We start from the raw sequence: 20288 nt of genomic DNA, 5'->3' as shown, positions 1-20288 counted from the left end.
GGCGGCAGGGCGCGCGGCCGGGGCTCCCGCGTGAGGGGCGCTTCGCCGCGCCGGGCGCCGTCTGGCTGCGCGCGCGAGCCTTTCCCGCGGAGGCGGCCGTGCAGTCAGCCGGGGCGCCCCGGGCCCCAGCGGCCGCCGGGCGGGGAGGCCGCGCTCGGACGGCGGAAGGGCCCCCGCCGCCGGGGTTTGGGTTTCCGGGACCGCTGACTCTGTTGAATGTCAGGGACGGAAGGGGCCTTGGCGATCCTGCCAGCCCTTCCCTCCGCCTTATCGCTGTTGGGGAGACGGGCGCTTGGATGGCGGTAAGTTCAGCCGCGCAGTCGGGCACTGCTGATTCTGCGACACCATGTTGCATGGCGTTGTGGGAAACTCCGTTGTACAAGGCGTTTTACGGGGACGAGGTGGTCGCTTTGTTAATTGCAAATCTCTGCACCAGTTATTTGGTATTAAGCCTAGCTGCATGGAGCATGTCGGTGCCTCAGCTGTACTCACCCTTTCGGCGTGACCTTTATTTTGCCCGTTTACAGTTGTACACAGCTGGTCTTAATTCCCCCCTTCTATTTCTCTGCCTGTAAGCTGTGAAACAGACGTCCTTAAAGTAAATGTGCAGTGGCCTTGCCAGCTTGAGCCTCCTCCGCCCTTGGTTTGAAAGGATTCCGTAAAATCAAAAGGTGCTGGGACTGGTCGGGTCCGTTAGTGGTTAGAGCACAGATTAGGCTCTTTTGATCGGGAGTCACCCTTAGTGCATCTCAGGGAAAAATCACAAGCTGTTACCTGTAAAAGGAGTGGACTTATCTGGTCTCCGCTTTGGTAGATTGAAGTCAGCCTAGAGGAGTGGATTTTTAAATTATATAGACGTTGCTTTGTACTGATAGTAGCAAAATAGTGTCATAACTGGGGGTGGAGCCCAGACTGATCTTTTCTGAATGCTGACTCGTGCGAGTTCACATCCTGTGAGAATTACAGTTGCCTTCTCCCCAGTTTTTGCGTAAAGACCTTGGTGCTGGAGTCACATCTGAGTCCTGCTTATCCATGTGAGCTGTAAGTTACGGTGTGTGTTTAGACTTTACCCTGTTTTCTTATGCTGCAGAAGTTTGACACTGCAGTTGCTTGAAAGTCATCTTCATGAATTTTGCTCCTTAATGTTGAGATAGATGGAGTGTTTAGGTAGCAAACGTGTCAAATTATGGTAAACAGATTTTGCAATAAATTGCAAAGAATTATCCATGTTAAAGAATTTAAATATAGAAATCAGTTTAGCAAAGAAATGTAGCCATGTTCACAGAGGAGATGAACATGCAGAAGTCTAAACTTCATTGCCAGGGAATCCTGTGCACACTGATCTTCCCTCTGTTGCTAGATTGAGAGCCTGTCCACACCATCCTGGGGTGTAGGATGGAACTAGAGGGGAACCTGTAAATCTGAAGTCTCAGAAGCTTTCATTACTTTCCTTTTTCCTGTGTCCAGGCCTATTTTTAAAATCTGAGACTAAATGTACAGTAATGTTCTTAAGGTTTCTTAAAATGGTTCAATACAGTAGTCAATAAATGACTGGCTAACTCCTGCTAGCCACAATTTTCTGTTTGTTTAATAACAATTTCCATTATTACAGAGAGTCATGACAAACTAGATAACGTAACTTGAATTTGCAAGAATTTGGAAAGTGATACAGGTACTATTCCAATAAAAATTGAAAGTGAACGTGGACAGAATTTTGTTCAAGTGTACAAATAAGATTTGTATTATCAAGGAGCATATATTGTTAAACAGCTTGTAGATGGGAACTTGAGAATTTAAAGTACATTGTTATGTAAATATGTAAAAGTGAAGCTTTTTACATTCATAAATTGTCACAGGTGTTATTGTGTAATCGTATATACATTAATCGGAGTATTTTTGTTGATTTTAACATTGTTTAGTCCTGAAACTCTGAAGAAGGGAAAAGCAGGATGTGGATATAAAGCGTTTCTGTGCTAAGTCATTGTTTGTTTTTTTGATGAGAAAGATTGTCGCTGAGCTGCCATCTGTGCCAGTCGTCTTGTGTTTCGTCTGTGAGATGCCACCACAGCATGGCTGGATGAGTGGCCTGTAGATCTGCACCCAGGATCCCACTCTGTGAACCCTGGGCTGCTGAAGCAGAGCGTGCAAACTTAACCAGCACACCACCGGCAGGCCCCTACCAATTTGTTTTTTAAATGTCAGTGAATCTTAGAATGGCAAATGTAGTGCTAATAAGAGTTTTTAAACTCCTGTCAGCTGAAACAGTAAGAAGTAAGGATGTAGTGAACTAAGTGATTGATAATTATCAAACTCTGTACCCTGCACACTTCTCGAGCATCTGTAAAACTTTTTTTTTTTAAACTGAAAATGCCACTGGCTTCTTTAATTGGTTGAGAGCACAAAGTGTGATAGGCAGAGGTCTGTTATAAACAAATTAAAAGCTGTGTTTTTTCCTCAGTTCTCCTCAAGTCAGATATATACACACCCACAAAAATGGTGTGTGAAGGAGAGTTGTCATACGCAAGAAGTTGTCTCCTGAATTAAGGCAAACAGCTGTTGAAACAGGAATTAGCACAGTGAAGTTAGCAACGGACTTAAAACTTAACGGGTTTCGAAGATGTCTTGAGTGCTGCAGGGCGCCGCTGTGCTGCGTGAAGGACTGAGTGCTGCTAGGCGTGGAGGAGAAGTCTTCACGGCTTCTAGCAAAGGTCGTGTCCAGGACAGCAAATCGAAACAGCACAGCCCGTCAAGGGAGGCTGTGGCTTCATGTCAGAGCGACAGCTTCTCTCTCTGCTAGAAAATCCTGTGTGTCCAGAATGGGCTCAGAGTACAGGACAAAAAGGGCATTTTTAACATTTCTTACTTCATCAGACATTTTCTCTCTTTCTTTTCCCATCACCCTGTATTTCAGCATGATCCAGCAGAAAGATGGCTACTTTTAGAATTGGCTATTTTATTTTTCTTTCTGTGGCGAGAGTGTCATGGAGCCTGGATATTTCAGGCTCATATGCATCCATGCCCAGTGTCACGCTCTGGTCAAAAAACTTAGCAATGAACTTGGCTTCCTGCTGCTGCCTTGTTCTCCCACTAACGAAGGTCAGCTTCAGGGTGTATTTGTCATTGAACCTTTGAGACTGGAGGTCAGTTGCCGAATATCGGGATCCATCCCTTTAGGTGCTTTCCTGTGGGCCATGAGAAGGGTGCTCTCCTGAGCACAGAGGGTGTGCTGTGAGGCACAAAGCCAGGGCAGGCTTGCACCCTGGAAAGGGAGCATAAAATCCCAAATCAGAGCCTCTATGGTGAAGAAACAGGGCACGATACAGATGGTGAGGCGACCAATTAGACCAAAATTCTCCACAGAATATCTTAAACAGTAATAAAAGTTTTGCTCAAAGGAAAATGTGTAGCCTTAAACACTCATTATGAAATAAAGACTAAATAAAAATAAGCATCTAACTCAAAAAGTTAGAATAAAACTAGACAAAACAGGAGAAAAGAGATAATGATAAATTTGAAGATTGAAAAATATTAAAATTGGTAAACTTGAGCTGAGTCTTGTTGGGATATGAGGAATATCAATTAGGTAAACTGGCTACCCTGCTCAAGAAAAAAGAATATAAGTACGCAAGATTAGAAGTATTTTTTAAAATAACAAGTGCTCTATAAGATTATATAAATAGAGTTGTTTTTTTTTTTAAGGAAATCTGTTTACCACAACTGACTCCAGAAGAGAGAACCTGACAGACCAGTAACATGGAGGAAATCGAGAAAGTTATCAAAAAGCTGCCATCTCCCAAAACACCAGGCCCACGTGGTGTTACAGGTGAGTTTTTTAACTTTCAAGGAAAAGATAATTTTGATAAGATTTAAATTGTTCACCAATGTAAGGAAGGAGAAACAACAGATTCTTTTTACAAAGCCAGTGGAACATTGACACCTGAACTTGGCATGAAGATAGTACTAAAATTGAAAACTTGATGTTATGAATAGTGATGTGAAATTTTAAAATAAAATATTAGCAAATGGTTTTTAACAATACATTAAAAAAAATATTTCACCATGGCCAAGTAGGATCCATCTCCTTATTACAAGAGTGAGTAATTAGCAGGAAGCATGCTAGTGTACACACCAGATCAATGCATCAGAAAAGAGCAGTGGAATAGCTCGTCCTTGCAGGGCACCTGCTGTGCTCCAGAGCACTCTCCTGGGCGCCTTACGTGTATTAATTCAACTAAGCGAGCCAGCCTCTGAGGTGGGTGACATCCTTGTTTTATAAAGGAGGAAACTAAGCCATACAGACGTGAGTAACTTGCTGCAGGGCACACGGTAGATAACGCGGTGGAGCCAGGATTTGAGCCCAGACAATTAGCTGTAGCTGTTAGATGTTACTCGGGCTCTGTCTCCAGTAGCCACGTGATTATGTCAGTAGCTTCCTAAAAGCATTTGACCGAAGTCCGAGATAGATTCCTGATTTACTGGTGGTGGGAAGGGGTGGAGTGGTTGGAGTTTAGTAAAACAGGAATTAATATATATTGCCTTCCCATGTGTGAAAACTCTCTAAAGGCCCTTATGATCAGTTGATCACTAGTACTAGAAAAATGACATCCATTTTTACTGGAAAACAGTTTCCTCGTAAATAGCACGGGCAGAGTCTTAAGTTATAATTGCATATATTCTAATCAGAATGAAGCTTTGGGCATCTTAGTGTAATTTGTCAGATGAAATTATATGACGGCACTGGAAAGACGCTGTACTTCATGTCTGCAGCACAGTCCCAAAGATGGGCAGGAGTGGGTGGTAAATGGGGAAGGTTACTCGAGTGGGAACAGGTCTTATAGGGGCCAATTGATCAGTGCGGAAGTGCTAGGATGTGGATTATGAACACTCAGATGACAAGAACTTCTGTTGTCAGACCAAAAGCCAGTGTCACGCTTAATAGTAATCTCTAGATGAGTTGACACAAATGTCAAGAAAAATGTAGGCTGTTCAGTATTACCATAATTTAATTTTATTCAGGAAGTATTTGTCAATTCAATAAGATAGGAGAAAGAAAGATACATATTATAAAGGAGAAAGCAAAGTTATCTGTGATATTTTATATACGTCATGCATTGCCTGACAATGGAGATTGTTCTGGGAAATGCATCGTCAGGCAATTTCATCACTGTGTGAACATCATCCAGGGCACTGAAGGGGAACACAATTTGCTACCTAAAATATGTCTCTTTAACATGAGGATTATTTTAGGGTATTTATTTCTGAGAAACAAGACTCAGAGTTTTTCTTATTACCTCCCCCTTAACTGCCTAAAAGGATTCAGATAAGAAAACCTGTCTCAAGAAGCGAGTGTTACCTTAGGATAACATGAACTAGGTGGCAGACAGGGAGGAACCTAGAAAAGCCCATGTGTTGGGCTCCGCTCTGTGTCTTCTGTTTCTCGGTGGCCAGATACTAGCTGCTGTTTTTCACCGAGCTATGAGTCCCTGACTCTCCCCACCCCCAGCATCGTCTGTGGTTTAGCTGAGGATGGTATTCAAGGTGAGAGCTTTGGCCATTTGGGGGAGTTATTTGGTTTTCCTGGGTTTCTACCATGTGTAGGTGTTATTAAACTCGTTTGTTTTCCTCTTGTCAGTCTGTCTCATGTCAATTTAATTCTTAGACTAGGCAGAAGAACCTAGAAGGATACAGGAAAATTTCTTCCTTCCCTGCAGTACTTACACAAACCTGCGTGGTACAGCCAGCTATATACCTGGGCTGGATGCTCCTAATCTTACAGGACCGTCGTCTCCTATGCTGTCCCTTGTTGACTAAATGTCGTCATGCAGTGCATGACTAAAGTGGACACTGAAGCACATCCACCAAAAAACTGAGAAATAGTAAGAGGATTCAGTAAGTTGGCTGATTCTAACCTTAACACGCAAGAACTGGTAGCTTTTTCATACGCAGACGAAAGGCAGTTAGAAAACTAATTGGAAGTATTAATAGTGACTGAAAAGGAAAATACCTAGACATAAGAAATATTTAAGATCTATATGAAAGAATTTTAAAATACTACTAAAGCTCATAAAAAGATAACAAGTACAAGTAAGTAGGAATACCCCATGTCCCTGTAAGGTTCAATTTTGAAAAGGTGACAGTTCTTTAAACTCACCTATAAAGTCACTTCCACTATAAGGTACCAACGAGATTTTTGGGAGGAATATGACAGAAATACACTAAAATTTACCTGGAAAAGTGTGAGAGCTGGGAAAACTGCTAAGTCTGATAAGAGTAGGGGGGCAGCCTACTAGATAGTGAAGTCTGTCTTGGTGCTACGGTAGGTTGAGGCAGGTCGGTGCTGGAGAAGAGAGACGAGGCTGTGGGGACAGTGGAGCGCAGGAGGAAGTGCAGGTGCCTGTGGGTGTCCGGGTTGTGCTGACCAGGAATGGAAGGGAAGTTCGTCAGTCAGTTTCGTGGGCCATCTCTCGTCTTTGCCTCGCCCCGTATGCTCAGATTCCAGAGAGATTACAGTACTGATGATAAATGAAACCATGGAAGTTGTAGAAGGATGCGTGTTTATAATTTTAGAATAATGAAGGCCTTCTAAGGAGGACAGAGTCTAGAAGCCAAAATCAATAGATTTACTATCCAAATTAAGAGTTTCAGTATCACGAAAATGATATAAAGTGGGAAAAGTATTTGCCACAATTTAATGTAACTAGGATTGATTTTCTTCATATACAAAGAAATTTTACAAATCAGAAAAAAACGAGGTACCCACAGAAAAATGGGTAACATGAAAATTTATAGTAAAAGAAATTCAGATGGTCAATGTAAATGAAAAATGCTGAATTTTATTCAAAAATTTTAATGATAAAACGAGATTTTTTTTCACCCATCAGATTGGCAGAAGTTACGTTTCCATACCTGGTGCTAGGAATGGCAGGGAAACGTACTGGTACACACTTAGTAGAAATGTGAATCCTGATGCGTTTTCTGGGGGCAGTTTGAAGTAGCTATCGAGTCAAGATGTGTTACTCCTTGAGCCAGCAGTCCGTTCTAAAGATGTGCCCTGCAGGTAGATAAGGTGGGGAGAGTGCACCCAACAAGGGACAGGTGCAAGGATGTCCAATTGCAGCATTTTTTTAAAAAGCAGAAAAAGGAAAAAGCCAAAAAAACAAACAGCGACCATAAATAGGAAATAGAATAAATGACATCCGTTTGATAGAATATTATGCAACCGTTCAGAACCCCAGGGTGTCTGTGCTGTTCTTAGAAGATTCCAAAATGCATTGTTATACACTTTAATTTTCCATTCGGTAGTTTTGTTCTTTCTTGTAGTTTTTAACGATGGGGGGGTGGGGGTGAGGCAGGCGGCGAGGCGAGCGTGGCTGGTCGGGCTGATGGCACAGGGCCTTCGCGCTGGTCAGGCCAGAGACGAAGAGCATCTGCGCCCAGCAGTGAGCCTTGAGGAGAGGACAGCTGTCGATTTAATTGGTTTCCAACATTATTTTTCTCCAAAAAAAATGCACATCTTTTTTAATGTGTAAATGTTTTTCTTAAAAAGTAATACACCTTTCTTTTATGAGTGTTTATTTGAACGGTTTATTTCTCATTTTACTGGGTCTCCGAGCAGCTCCGAGGAGCCAGGCCGCTGGGTTGAGCATGCAGGTGACTTCAGTCTGCCTGCTGTAATACCTGCCAGGTAGAGAGCATCCCTCTCTCGGAGCCGCCTCCTTGATTTCAGTTGCAGTGGGACAGTTTCTACTGTCCCTTTGTTCCGCATCTGTGATGGCTAAGCAGCATGCAGCTCTGAGTCCCCTGCTGCCAGCCCTCGGCATCGGTGGGGCTTCCTCAGATGAACAGAGTGTGTGGGCACCCACAGGGGGTGTGGCTCTGCCAGTCGTGGGGGCCGGCAGTGGAAGGGTGGCTCCCAGGCATGTCGACTTCCATAGGTGTGAGCAGGTGACTTCTGGTGGGAGAAAAGTTCCCTGACCCCTTTCATGACCTTCCTTGGGGCACACTTTGGGCCTCAGCAGTGTCTAGTCGTGGTGCTTGTCGGTGAGGGCAAGGTCACCTTTCTAATAGAAACGCATCAGCAGGCCAGCTTGCACTCCAGACAGGCTTGGGCTGAAGTGTGCAGGTGTTAGGTTTTCTTCTTAGCACAGGGAAAAGGGCATGCAGATCTAGGTGTAACATACTTAAGGAAAATCGTTTGTTTCCGTTTGCTTCACGTCAGAAAGGAGAAGAATAGCACATAGTAGTGTCAGAGGGTCTCCTCACACGGGTCCTCGCCGCTTCTCAGTCCTCGTGTGCCACCCATCCGTCTCCCCCAGCGTGATGCTCCAGCAGGACATAGTTGAGTAAGTCCTCAAGAATGCGATCCTGCTGCTCCCTCGACACTGGACCTGCACCCTAGCCTGTGCCACCTTTGGCTCAGAGGTGCTTTACCCTTTTGTGCATTGGAGTCCTGTTCCGAGCTCAGAGCCCTGCCCAGAGGCTGTCGCCTGCCCTGGGTTTCTTGTAGACTGCTAATGACCCCTCCCTCTGTGGGGCCTTTGTACTTCCTACATGCTTCTCTGATTGCATTTATCACACTGTAGTCTAAGTGCATGTCTTATCTCCCCTGAGGCCAGGGTCCTGTGCTCTGTAATCTCTGACAACAGGGCGGCACCTGGACCATTACAGGAGCAGCCTCAGTTGGTTGAATTTGATTCTCTTAGTGTACTAAGGGGCCAGTGTGAAAGCAGGCAAAGGAGGAGGAGTTCCCGGCAAATGTAAATGAGTCTCCTTGACAGTGTTATCCTAAGTAAGTCTGAATGAAGCAAATACAAAGACATCTTTATTAAAAAGGATTTAGGGAGGAAGGAAACGGGGAGAGTGGACCCTGACTGCAGTGTCACGGTGTCCCCAGTGTGGCCTCAGGACCTGGCGACTCTCTCTGTCACCCCGCAGGGTGGAAGCAGCCTCCGTGCAGCCGTTTGCCTTTGGTCACCTGGGAGCTGTGCTGCCCGTCTCCCTGCTGGCCTCTGTCGTCCTGGTTCATTGTGGCAGCTGTCCCCAGCTTTGAAAGCAGAGTTGAATAGATTGAGACAAGTTTAACTTGAAAAATATAGAAAAGGGAAATACAGTATTATTATGAAATGAGAAAATATAAACTAATTTTAGCTTTTTTATATGTATATTGACAAAACATACCATGAATGGTACCATGTCAATAAAAGATATTCTCCTTGTTTTTTGTGTTTTTTTCCCTGTAACTCTGTTTATTGATCCAAAAAAGGACTCACTGCTATCTAAAATTTCATTAACACCATTAAAAAATCCAAAATTGATATACTGAACCTTACTCTATTTTTAATATCCCATCTTTTTTTTTTTTTTTTTTGAAGATTGGCACCTGAGCTAACATCTATTGCCAATCTTTTTTTTTCCTTCTTCTCGCCAAATGCCCGCAGTATGCAGTTGTGTATTCTAGTTGTGGGTCCTTCTAGTTGTGGCATGTGGTTTGCTTGAGTTTTTTGTTTATGTTTCTTTGTCATAAGTTAAAGACCTAGATGGTTTATCTGACCTACTTTCTTTCTTTCTTCGCCATTGAAACCCTTATGTGTAATCTTTTTTTTGTTATTGTGGTAGAAAATACATATAAAATTTACTATCTTAACCAGTTTTAAGTGTACAGTTGAATAATGTTGAGTATATTTACGTTGTTATAAAGCAGATCTCCAGAACATTCTTATCTGGTGGGACTGAAACTATACGTGTTAAACAACAACTCCCTGGCCGCCCCGGCCCCTGGCAGCCCCTGCTCCACTCTGTCTGCGAGTTTGACTGCTCTCAGTGCCTCATGGGAATGGAATCATAGTGTTTTTTCTTTCATGACTGGCCTATTTCACTTGGCATAGTGTCCTCGGGTTCCTGCATGTTGCGGCATGTCGGGATCTCCTTCCTCCTCAAGGCCCCGTGGTGCTCCTTTCACGGATAGACCACATTGTGTGTCCACTCATTCGTCATGGGACGTTCGGGTTGCTTCTATCTCGACTGCTGTGAATAGTGCTGCTGTGAACGTGGATGTGCAAGTATGTCTTGGAGCCCCTGCTTTCGAGTCTCTCTGTGTACATGCACAGAAGTGGGGTTGCTGGATCATATGGTAGTTCTATTCTTGATTTTTTGAAAAGCCACCATACTGTTTTCCATAGTGGCTTCACCATTTTACATTCCCACCAACAGTGCACAAGGATTCCAGCTTTTCTATTTCCCTCCAACATTTATTTTCTGTTTTTTTTTTTTTAATACTACCATCCTAATGGGTATGAGGTGGTATCTCATTGTGGTTTTGATTTGCATTTCTCTGATGATAAGTGATGTTGGGCATCTTATCGTGTGCTTCTTGGCCCTTTGTATATCTTCTTTGAAGAAATGTCTGTCAAATCCTTTGCTCATTTTTTAATCAGAGTATTTAATTTTTTGTTGTTGAGTTGTAGTTAATGTGGTCTCTTACTGTTGAGGAATTAGAATCAATTTAAAAATATGTAGCCTGATATATTTAAAATACAGTAAAATTCCCACTTAGTGCACAAATGTCATTTCGGGGACGATTTCTGCGATGTAGGGATTGTTCTGGATGATGCAGCTGTTTGGCTCCGTTTTCGGGGAAGATCAGACTTAGGTGACTGGCACGGAATGGTCTTACATTCTAAGGGAGCAGGTGTATTGGCGGGGAGGCTTGGCCTGAGTCCCACTCAGTGGGCTAAGCCTATATATTTAGGCTGCAAATCTTTTCCAGCATGGTCTGATAGAGCCGATTTTTGTCCCAGGGCAGCCTCCCGAAGCCACTGCCATCTGTGGTATGATAGTGGGGACATGAGCCCTGGAGTCAGACAGACTTCATTTCAAGGTGCCAGCTCTGGGGCTGGCCCGGTGGTGCAGCGGTTAAGCTCACACATTCCACTTCGGTGGCCCAGGGTCCACCGGTTCAGATCCCAGGTGTGGACATGGCACCGCTTGGCAAGCCATGCTGTGGTAGGCGTCCCACATATAAAGTGGAGGAAGATGGGCACTGATGTTAGCTCAGGGCCAGTCTTCCTCAGGAAAAAAAAAAAAAAAAGATTGGCAGATGTTAGCTCAGGGCTAATCTTCCTCAGGAAAAAAAAAAGTAGAGGAAGATGGGCATGGATGTTAGCTCAGGGCCAGTCTTCCTCAGCAAAAAGAGGAGGCTGGACGGCAGATCTTAGCTCAGGGCTAATCTTCCTCAAAAAAGAAAAAAAAAGATGCCAGCTCTACCGGTTACTAACGAGACCTTGGACAAAGAAGAGTATTTGTTTTTTCATTTGTAAAACCAGGAAACTGTTTACTTTATGGAGTTTCAGGAGTTAAATGTGAAAATACAGTATCTAGTACATACTTGCAGGCCTTCCTTGACCCTGTTCTCCCAGCTTCCACCCCAGAGTGTGGTTGGGTGTCCCATAGCTGTGCTCCCGCAGCACGTGTTCACAGAGCCCGTGTCACTGTGGGTCGCTGGTGCCTTGGCCGTCTCCTGTTAGTTTGCGGGCTCCTTGTCTGTGACTTGCTGGCACTTTGCAGAGGGTCTGTTCAGGCTAGATACCAAGTGTTCGTGAGCAGAGTGAATGAGTGTGTGTCTTGCTGGTGTGTTTCTCATGGGAGGACTTTGAATCTGCTTCAGAAGGATCACGGTATGTGCCACTATGTAGTGTAGGTAATGCGTATGACCTAGTCCACCATTTCTCAGAGTTTATGGTCTCGGGGCCCTTTTATACTTAAAATTATTGTGGACCCCAAAGAGCCTTTATTTATGTGGAAATAATATTCATGGTCTTAGAAATGAAAATATTTATTAATTCACTTTAAAATAGGAATGATAAACCCACTACATGTTAACATAAACAACACCTTTTCTTGAAAAATAACTATTTTCCTAAAAAAAGAATTTAATGAGAAGAGTGTGTTTTACAGTTTTGCAAATCTCTTTGATGTCCGGCTTAAAAGATGAGTGGGTCTGCTGTCTGCCTCTGCGTCCAGTCTGCGTGAGAAGTTGTTTTGATTGAAGCAGAAGCAGAAGATGCAGCCTCACGCAGATGTGCAGTTGGAGACAGGAGGGCCTCCTGGACCCTGGACGGGCCTCGGGAGCTGCAGGGGCCTCTCCAGTCCCTTAAGCACTGCTGATCCGCTCTAAGAGGGAAAATGCGATAGTGTCCAGAAATTGGAGGAGGCGTTGGGGGCAAGTTCCACGTGTTTAGCACTGTGTATAAAGGTTTACCTATTGTTATTTCATTATTTGTAGGTTAAAAAAGATCCTTCATGAGGAAGAAAGATCTTAAGCAACATGGATTCTGAAGCTCATGAAAAGAGGGCGCCACTCCTAACATCTTCGAAACAAGACATAGCACCTCATATTGCACACGTTGGTGGAATGAAGCATTACTTGTGTGGCTGCTGTGCAGCCTTCAACAATATAGCCATCACCTTCCCCATTCAGAAGGTCCTCTTCCGGCAGCAGCTGTATGGGATCAGGACGCGGGATGCAGTCCTTCAGCTGAGGAGGGATGGATTTCGAAACTTATACCGCGGAATCCTTCCCCCCTTGATGCAGAAGACGACCACGCTGGCACTGATGTTTGGGCTCTATGAGGATTTATCTTGCCTTCTCCATAAGCATGTCAGTACCCCGGAGTTTGCGACCCGTAGCATGGCAGCAGTACTGGCAGGGACAACAGAAGCGATCTTCACTCCACTGGAAAGAGTTCAGACATTGCTTCAAGACCACAAGCATCATGACAAATTTACAAACACCTATCACGCGTTCAAGGCGCTGAAATGCCATGGGATGAGAGAGTATTATCGAGGCTTGGTGCCCATTCTTTTCCGTAATGGTCTCAGCAATGTCCTTTTTTTTGGCCTTCGAGGGCCCATCAAGGAGCATCTGCCGACCGCCACCACTCACAGTGCTCATCTGGTCAACGATTTTATCTGTGGAGGTCTGTTGGGGGCCGTGCTGGGAATCTTGTTTTTTCCAGTTAATGTCGTAAAAACTCGCATGCAATCTCAGATTGGTGGGGAGTTTCAGTCTTTCCCCAAGGTTTTCCAAAAAATCTGGCTAGAACGGGACAGGAAACTGACAAATCTTTTCAGAGGTGCCCATCTGAATTACCATCGGTCCCTCATCTCTTGGGGCATAATCAATGCGACTTACGAGTTCTTGTTAAAGATTATATGAAAGAAGTCAGTTAAGTGCCATTTATCACTTGAATAGACCTTCTAAGAAGAATGTGGTTTGGCCTCATTCCTAATTGGCCAGGACAGTTGGTGTCCAGGGCACAAGGAATTATGGGCACAGCTGTTTCCCTTAAGCACCAACGAATCAGAATAAAAGGTTTCAGCAGGAAAAGTTGAGGGATTTGTTTTGTTTTATTGTTATCTGAGAACTTGAGGCTCATTGCCTGGTTAATAGCTGTCCATCTGATGGCTTTTGACAAGGAAACTAATAGCCAAGATTTTATTTTCTTCTTCAAAAGTCTTTAAACCTTCTGTATTGAAACGTAAGTGGCCATGAGCAGCCGGAGGAAAGGTGTTTAGGGCCTGCTGAATTCTCAGGCTGACCTCCCTTACTCTGTTTCGTCCTCCTCCGCCCTCAGGTGAGCTGCAGAGTAGGCTTGATTCACCTGGAGCGTGTGCGTGGTAGGACCGGGGGAACAGCAACGAGAAGCAGCTGGCAGGTGTAGGCGTTTCATGATAAATTGCTTGTGTTAGTTTTGAAACTAGGCACCTGTTGGGATAGTCTTTATCTAAACTTTGTTTTTTAGACACAGTTGATGCAAGCAGCGAATGAAAGCTCCCAGTTTGCCTTCTAGGTTTGAAAGTTTTTTGTGTAATTCTGAATGTGACCTTAAACCCTTCCAAAATATCCTTCCATTAATTTCACTTATTTCATTGCCAAAAGATGAGGAGACTTAAATTTTGTTACAGGCATTTCACCCCGTTCAGTTTCATATTAATTGCATATAAATCAAACTCGGTTTAGCTTGGTTTCTTTGATTGTTGCCAACTTATCGAAGAGGTTTTTTTCTTTGAGTAGCAGTTTGTCATGTTCAAGTATCCTGTTCTCTTGAAATTCTCCTTTTAAAAGAAGGAAACCACTTTCATAAAATTTTATTTTGGAAGTCTGTTAACAGAAGCCCAGATTTTTCTGGTTTCTAAATTTTCCAGGGGAGGGGAGAACTCAGGGCACCTTTCACTCCGCGGTGTTAGCCGTCTTTTTTTTTATTTTACTCTTGGAAATAAAGACTTCTAGGATTTTTATATTTTGGGAACCCAGTTTTTACCATTTTTGTCATTAAAACAATAAGACAGTTTGATCTAAGTAAAGATGTTTGAAGGGTTAATTTTAAATTCCAGAAGTTGGTAAGAGCTGGACAGATACTCATCCCTCACCTCACAGACCAACGCCTACTTATCAAAGGAATCAGGGTTCACAATGGTTTTTCCAGACAAATGAGGCAAAATGACTCATACATCGATTGAGTAACTAATAAAACATACGAAGCATCCTAGAAAAGTGGTTCATCAGTCTTGTAAAAGCCCCCCTCAGTCCAGACTGTGTGGTTAAGATTGCCAGCACGGGACGCGGCAGGGCAGTTGGGCTTCTTATGAACCGGCTTTTCTTCATTCTGGACAATTGCATCTGAATATGTGTACATACTGACTGAAATAAAATCAGGCTCTCAGTTGGTAGTTTCCTCAATTTCTGGGCAGATAGTCCAAAAAAAGACATTTAACCTCTGAACACAGTGTGGCCTGTCACACGCTGAGCACGCTCCTTCCAGACAGGCAGCGGTGGGGCACGCAGCTTCCCAGCGCACGGCAGACTGGCTTGTGCTGAAAGTGGCGCTTCACTTTAGAAACCGAGGTGCAGATGTAAGGATTTCAGAAAAGCCCTTGACACCTAATAAGTGTGAGGAGCATCCTTTGGCTGATTGAATAGAATCAGGATTTGAAGGGGCTTGAGTTTCAGAAATGGACAGTGAGGGCACCGTGGGGCCTGCGGCCTTGTTCGCGGGCATGTGTCCCTGAGTGCCGAGTGTCCAGGTGCCCTGCGTGGGGCAGGGGCACCACCCGGGACTGGCCGCCGAGGCCTTGGTTCCACAGGGCTTCCTTTTGTCTACACACTCCACGCAGCTGACAGAAATCTGAGTTCCAAGGCACTTCTGGGAAATACGAATGAATTCAGAGGAGGATGCCTTGGTTTCTGCTGTTTCAAATATGTGGCATTTAAAAAACAATATTTTTACTGGTTTTAGCTCATCATATTTTTGAATTTCTTTGTCACTTTTTACAGCTTTTGAAGACCAAACTGCAAATACATTACCAGGGATGGTTTTGTGTTGTCCTATATAGACTTCTTAAATTTAACAAAATATTCAGAACTTGTGGTAGCCAACAGCTTTGTCTGGCGTTTAAAATAAGTCAAAATGTGTTGTTAATAAGAGATGCAAACTGTTGTTACCTTCAGTGTGGCCTAGTGTGGTAATAGTCTTGAAAAGGCAAACATCGAGTAACTTTATCTGAAAAGCTTTAAAAGTGGCCTGTTACATACGTGGTGCAGATGGTGCCTCGTCTTGCCTCGTGTGCTCCGTGTCTGCTGCCACCAGAAGTGGCTCTGGGCTCTGCATTTGACATGCTCAGAGTGCCGTGAGCCCTCAGGACTGCACCGCGGGGGAAGGCCAGCCCCTGTCTGGTGCCAGTTCTGTCCTTGTTTCATTTGTGCTTGGAGGCAGAGTTGATGTTTTGTCTCAGTAGTCAGTGTTCACCTTACCATATGGTTGGTTCTAGAATCACCTGCTGTATGTTGTGAACTGTGCAGTAAAGCAGAACTGGGGACATGTATCATCTTTGCAGACCTGAGACTCCCTAGCCCGATGACAGTGGCGATTCTCAGTTACAGGGCTGTGCAGCCGCGGAAGGGGTGACGGGGGGGTTGACAGGAAGTAGGAAGTGGGGTCTAGAGGGCGTCGCGCGGGCAGTCCTGCTGGCCCGTGGACGCCGTGCTGCAGTGAGGACGTGGTCAGGGGGCGGTGGACAGGAGGCCCGTGTGAAGACGAAGCGCTCAGACTTGACTTCCTTTAAATTAATCACCTTTGTTTTCTCACGTGCATGTAAATGCATATCAAAGACTTGAACAGCGTTCTCCTGACATTTGAGGATTTTTTTAGTTTCATTATTAAAAGTGGTTAAGCACACAAAGCTGTTTTTGTTTGTATTTTGTTTGATATTTTGAGTTTTGTGACTATGAGTTTAAATGAAATCTGTTAAAAGTTTCAGAGTTAACATGCTTCTTTTGGTATTTGTTTGGAATAAAGTTTTTTGTTAAGTCCATTCTGTTTGGTCTTCTCTGTGGTTGGGTTCCTAGCGCTTTCCTTTTTGTGGTAGATTAGTCTATTAGTCTTTTTGTGTTTTTGTTTGTTTCAAAGATTGGCACTTGAGCTCACAACTGTAGCCAATCTTGTTTTCTTCTTCTCCCCAAAGCCCCCCAGTACACAGCTGTATATTGTAGTTGTGGGTCCTTCTAGTTGTGGCATGTGGGACGCCGCCTCAGCATGGCCTGACGAGTGGTGCCATGTCCACGCTGGGATCCGAACCAGCCAAACCCCAGGCCGCCGAGCAGAGCGCTCGAACCCTGGGCCCTGGGGCCATAGTCTTTTTGTTAATAAAACATTTAGCGCACAGCTTTGGCTCTTGGCAGCTTCCCTGATAACTTTGTAGGCAGAACAACTCATTTATCCATCTTGTTTGATCAAGAGGAGTTTCGGAAATGGTAGTTTTCTAGATAGCTTAACTGCAAAGCATTTTGTTTTTTAAAGGTTTTTCTCAAATGAAATAAACTTTTCCCTGCTGACTGAACTGTCCTGGTGAGTTGAGCTCGTCAGTGTTGTGATGATGAGCCTTCACGTGCTCACCCCGAGCTACATGGTCCGGGTGTCGCTTTGTGAGTTTTTTACGTCTGCTTTGGCTTTGCGGCTGCCCTGCCTGTCGGGAGGTGGTCCTGTTGGTCTCCCCGTTGCACTGTAAGGCGCTCCCGGTCTCGGGGTAGTCGAGGTTGCCTGATGAGGGCCGCTGGGTAAGGGAGCAGTTCCATATGATGCTTTGAAAGCTCCCTTGAGGGGGGAAATTCATTATAAAGTTGAATATCCTGAACTTGAGACATAAAAGGGTGTTTCCATGTCATCTGTTTTTTGAAATGTCATTGTGACCCGCCTGCCCCAGCCGCCAGCTGTTGGGGGGAGGGGAGCAGGAGGGGAGTGCGGTTTCTGTGCAGCCGCGGAGCCCTGCGCACCAGGAGGCTGCCTCGCACCTCCATGCACTTAGCTTCCGCAGTTTCCCATAGGGAGCATGTTTCCACATGAGCATATCTGATCTTGAAGTCGAAATTGAGAATGAAGTCAGGTTTATCTGAAGTCTTATCTCCCTTTGGCCCATTCTGCGTATTGCTCTACTTCGTTTAGATGAGATGATGCAGGCCCTGCCTCCCCTGCTGTCCGCTCCAGCCCGCGCTGCCCTGCCCAGTCACTGCCCTCCAGCCGCAGGACTTCTGCACTCTGTTTAGCGTCCGGCCTTTCCCCAGGCAGGTCCCTCTGCCCTGAGCGCTGCCCCCTCCTGGTCACTCAGTGACTCTACTGAGGCCGTCACATCTTGGCTCTACTGTTTCTCAGGGAGGCCAGCTGCCTCCTTCAGGGTCCCATCTATGCTACCACATCCCTGTTGTCATAGCGCTTACCTGTTGTAATGACATGGTTCTTTGATGCCTCTTGCTCCTTTCAAATGCCGGCTCCATGAGGCAGAGGCTCGGCTTTTGGTTCCACTGTTTCGAGTGTCTGGCACAGTGCCTGACACCTGGTGGATGTGTGATAAGTATTTCTTTAAGAATCAGTCAAGAGCAAAGGGACACGTGGGTGTCAGGATCACAGCATTCTGGAATACCCCGTCTGGCCTGCCTGCCTTGATGGGTCACGTAGGTGGTTTAAAGAGAACGTTTTTACATGGCTCGAGCTGCCGTAACAGAAGGCCGCAGACCTGGTGCTTAAACAGCAGACACTTCCTTCTCACTGTTCCGGAGGCTGCTGAAGCCAAGATCAAGGGGCCAGCAGACTGGGTTCCTGTGAGAGGCCTCTACGTGGTGTGCAGGTGTCTCACTTTGTCCCCATGTGGCAGAGAGCCTCGTGACCTCATCTAAACCTAATGACCTCCCGAAGTCCCTGCCTCCAGATGCCATCACACTGGGGCTTAGGGCTCCAACATACAGGTTTTGGGGGGACAGTCATTCAGTACATAACATACATGAGCTAAATGCTTGATGAGACTGTTCTTTACTGTCCTCATTTACTCTGAGAAATGTCCAGCCAATTTGAGAGAGAAAATGTGTGCATGAGTCAGGATTCGAATTACAGGCGCTCCGTTTTCCCGTACCCCTCCTTGCGTTGTTTGTGAGCCGTGGGACTCAGCCGAATGAAGTTAATGGAGAAAGGCAAGAAGCAAGTAGGCCTTCAGTGCCCAGTGTGTCATTGCTGCTTGTCACTGGAGGTGCCGTGAGGGCAGTGGCTTGTTTCAGTCGTTCAGAGCAAACCACCTCTCTGGCTGCTCGGCCTTGCATCGTCGACAGAGATAGCACACTCAGGTCCGTCCCCTTCGGGACCAGGCACTCGTAGTCAGCAGTTCCTTCTCCGGCTCCAGAGGACACCAGAAAAGGGGCTGCCCTTAGTCAGCCTGAGGTGCTCCCTTGCCGTTTCAGATGATACTGCGAGAAAGAAGCTAGCTGCTCTTCCCAGGGTTGTCGGGCACAGTAGCGAGCGGCTCCTTTCCCTTGGACAGAAAGAAGCTTCAGAACTTTCCTTATCCCTTTCACACTTTTTTGGAAAAAGAGTGATTACAATAACTGTCTAGGCTTTCTTGGGCTCCCCACTCCCCCCTAAAAAATAGCCATAGAGTTTTGAGGACAGATAGTAGGAAGAAGAGGGTATGTATGTGAACCAAGTCCTCTTCCTTAGTAATCTGTGTGAAAAACGTGAAGGTAGAGTGGACGCCGGGAGGCGAGGGCCTGTCCCGGGGCCAGGCGGGCTGACAGGCCTTGCGGAAGCTCGGTGAGGTCCAGGAAGATTGAAGCTTTGCTGGCGCTGTCCGGAGCGCTTCGAAGCTTCTGCCCTTGTGGAACAGAAAAGCATGTTTTTCTGTTTGTTTCTGTTTGGGAGCAATACTAAATATATTTGGGTTTATATCAACTCCAACTAGAGAAAAACAGAAAACCTAATAATTTCAATTTGTGCCTTTTATAGTTTCTTCCTTAGTGACTTTGTTTAGCCAATTTGCCTTATATCTGCTCAGTACTGTCAAACAGCCCTTTTCAGCAAAATCATTTTGAGTGATAAGATTCCAGGTTCGTGGAAAATACAGAGCATCAGGCCCCTGAGAGCAGATCTGAAGTAAAACTGGAACGTTCTCTTGCCTCGCTGCCGGCTCGCAGGCCAGGCAGGTGTCCTGCAGCATGTGGTGGCGTCCCTGCCTGGCGCTCCCTCCGCATCTGTGCGGCATCCTTCAAGGTGTTGTGAGCTCCCTGAGGGCAGGGGCTGTCTTTCTGACCTTTGTGTCCACAGACTAGAGGTTCTCATAATAAATACCTATTCAATGAATGAATCAATCTGATCCCAGATGGTGTCTTTATCACTATTATTCTCCCTGTTTCAGAGACACTTAGAATTTCTTAGGAATTTGTCTTTATCAGTCACCATGGGGGATACAGAACGTACGCTTCCATTTACGTGAGGTTCCAGAAGACACGGATCTATGGTGGGAAAAACACAGTGGCTGCATCTGGGAGGGAGAGGAAGAGACTGGGAAGGGGCATGAGGGAACTTTCTGGGGTGATGACAGTATCTTGATAGGGGTGTGGGTTACACAATTGTATACATTTGTCTAACCTTAGCAAACACACTGTTAATATTTGTGCACTTCATTGTATGGAAATTTTACAACAAAAAAATACTGAATTCCACTAGTGATATGTATTGCTGAGGCATTTTAGAAGGATGGGTACAGATATCTCAATTCATTCAAAATACATCAAAAATTAAGACGGATTGGGGGCTGGCCTGATGGCGTGGTGGTGAAGTCCAGTGCACTCTGCTTCAGTGGCCTGGGTTTGCAGGTTCAGATCCTGGGCACAGACCTGCACCACTCATCAAGGCATGTTGTGGTGGTGACCCACGTACAAGATAGAGGAAAACTAGCACAGATGTTAGCTCAGG

At 45.2% G+C, this 20288-nt stretch overlaps 1 protein-coding gene across 5 annotated transcripts in view; it reads left to right on the top strand.

Annotated features, from left to right (window-relative positions):
- The window catches only part of SLC25A51 (solute carrier family 25 member 51), a 20735-nt gene extending 4367 nt beyond the window's left edge, over positions 1–16368 (top strand). For 4 of the 5 annotated variants that reach the window (XM_046669692.1, XM_046669685.1, XM_046669676.1 and 1 more), the window contains 2 exons: positions 3700–3823; positions 12281–16368. In XM_046669692.1, coding sequence (XP_046525648.1) covers positions 12323–13213 — 891 coding nt within the window. In that variant the 5' untranslated portion in view covers positions 3700–3823; positions 12281–12322 and the 3' untranslated portion in view covers positions 13214–16368. Of the gene's footprint in view, positions 1–26; positions 303–3699; positions 3824–12280 lie in introns of those variants that run through there. The other variant, XM_046669703.1, reaches the window with a different exon arrangement.
- Positions 16369–20288: the final 3920 nt, after the last annotated feature.

Source organism: Equus quagga, chromosome 1 (assembly GCF_021613505.1).
Source record: "Equus quagga isolate Etosha38 chromosome 1, UCLA_HA_Equagga_1.0, whole genome shotgun sequence".
Lineage (NCBI taxonomy): Eukaryota > Metazoa > Chordata > Mammalia > Perissodactyla > Equidae > Equus > Equus quagga.
This window is presented reverse-complemented; position numbering and strand designations above follow the sequence as displayed.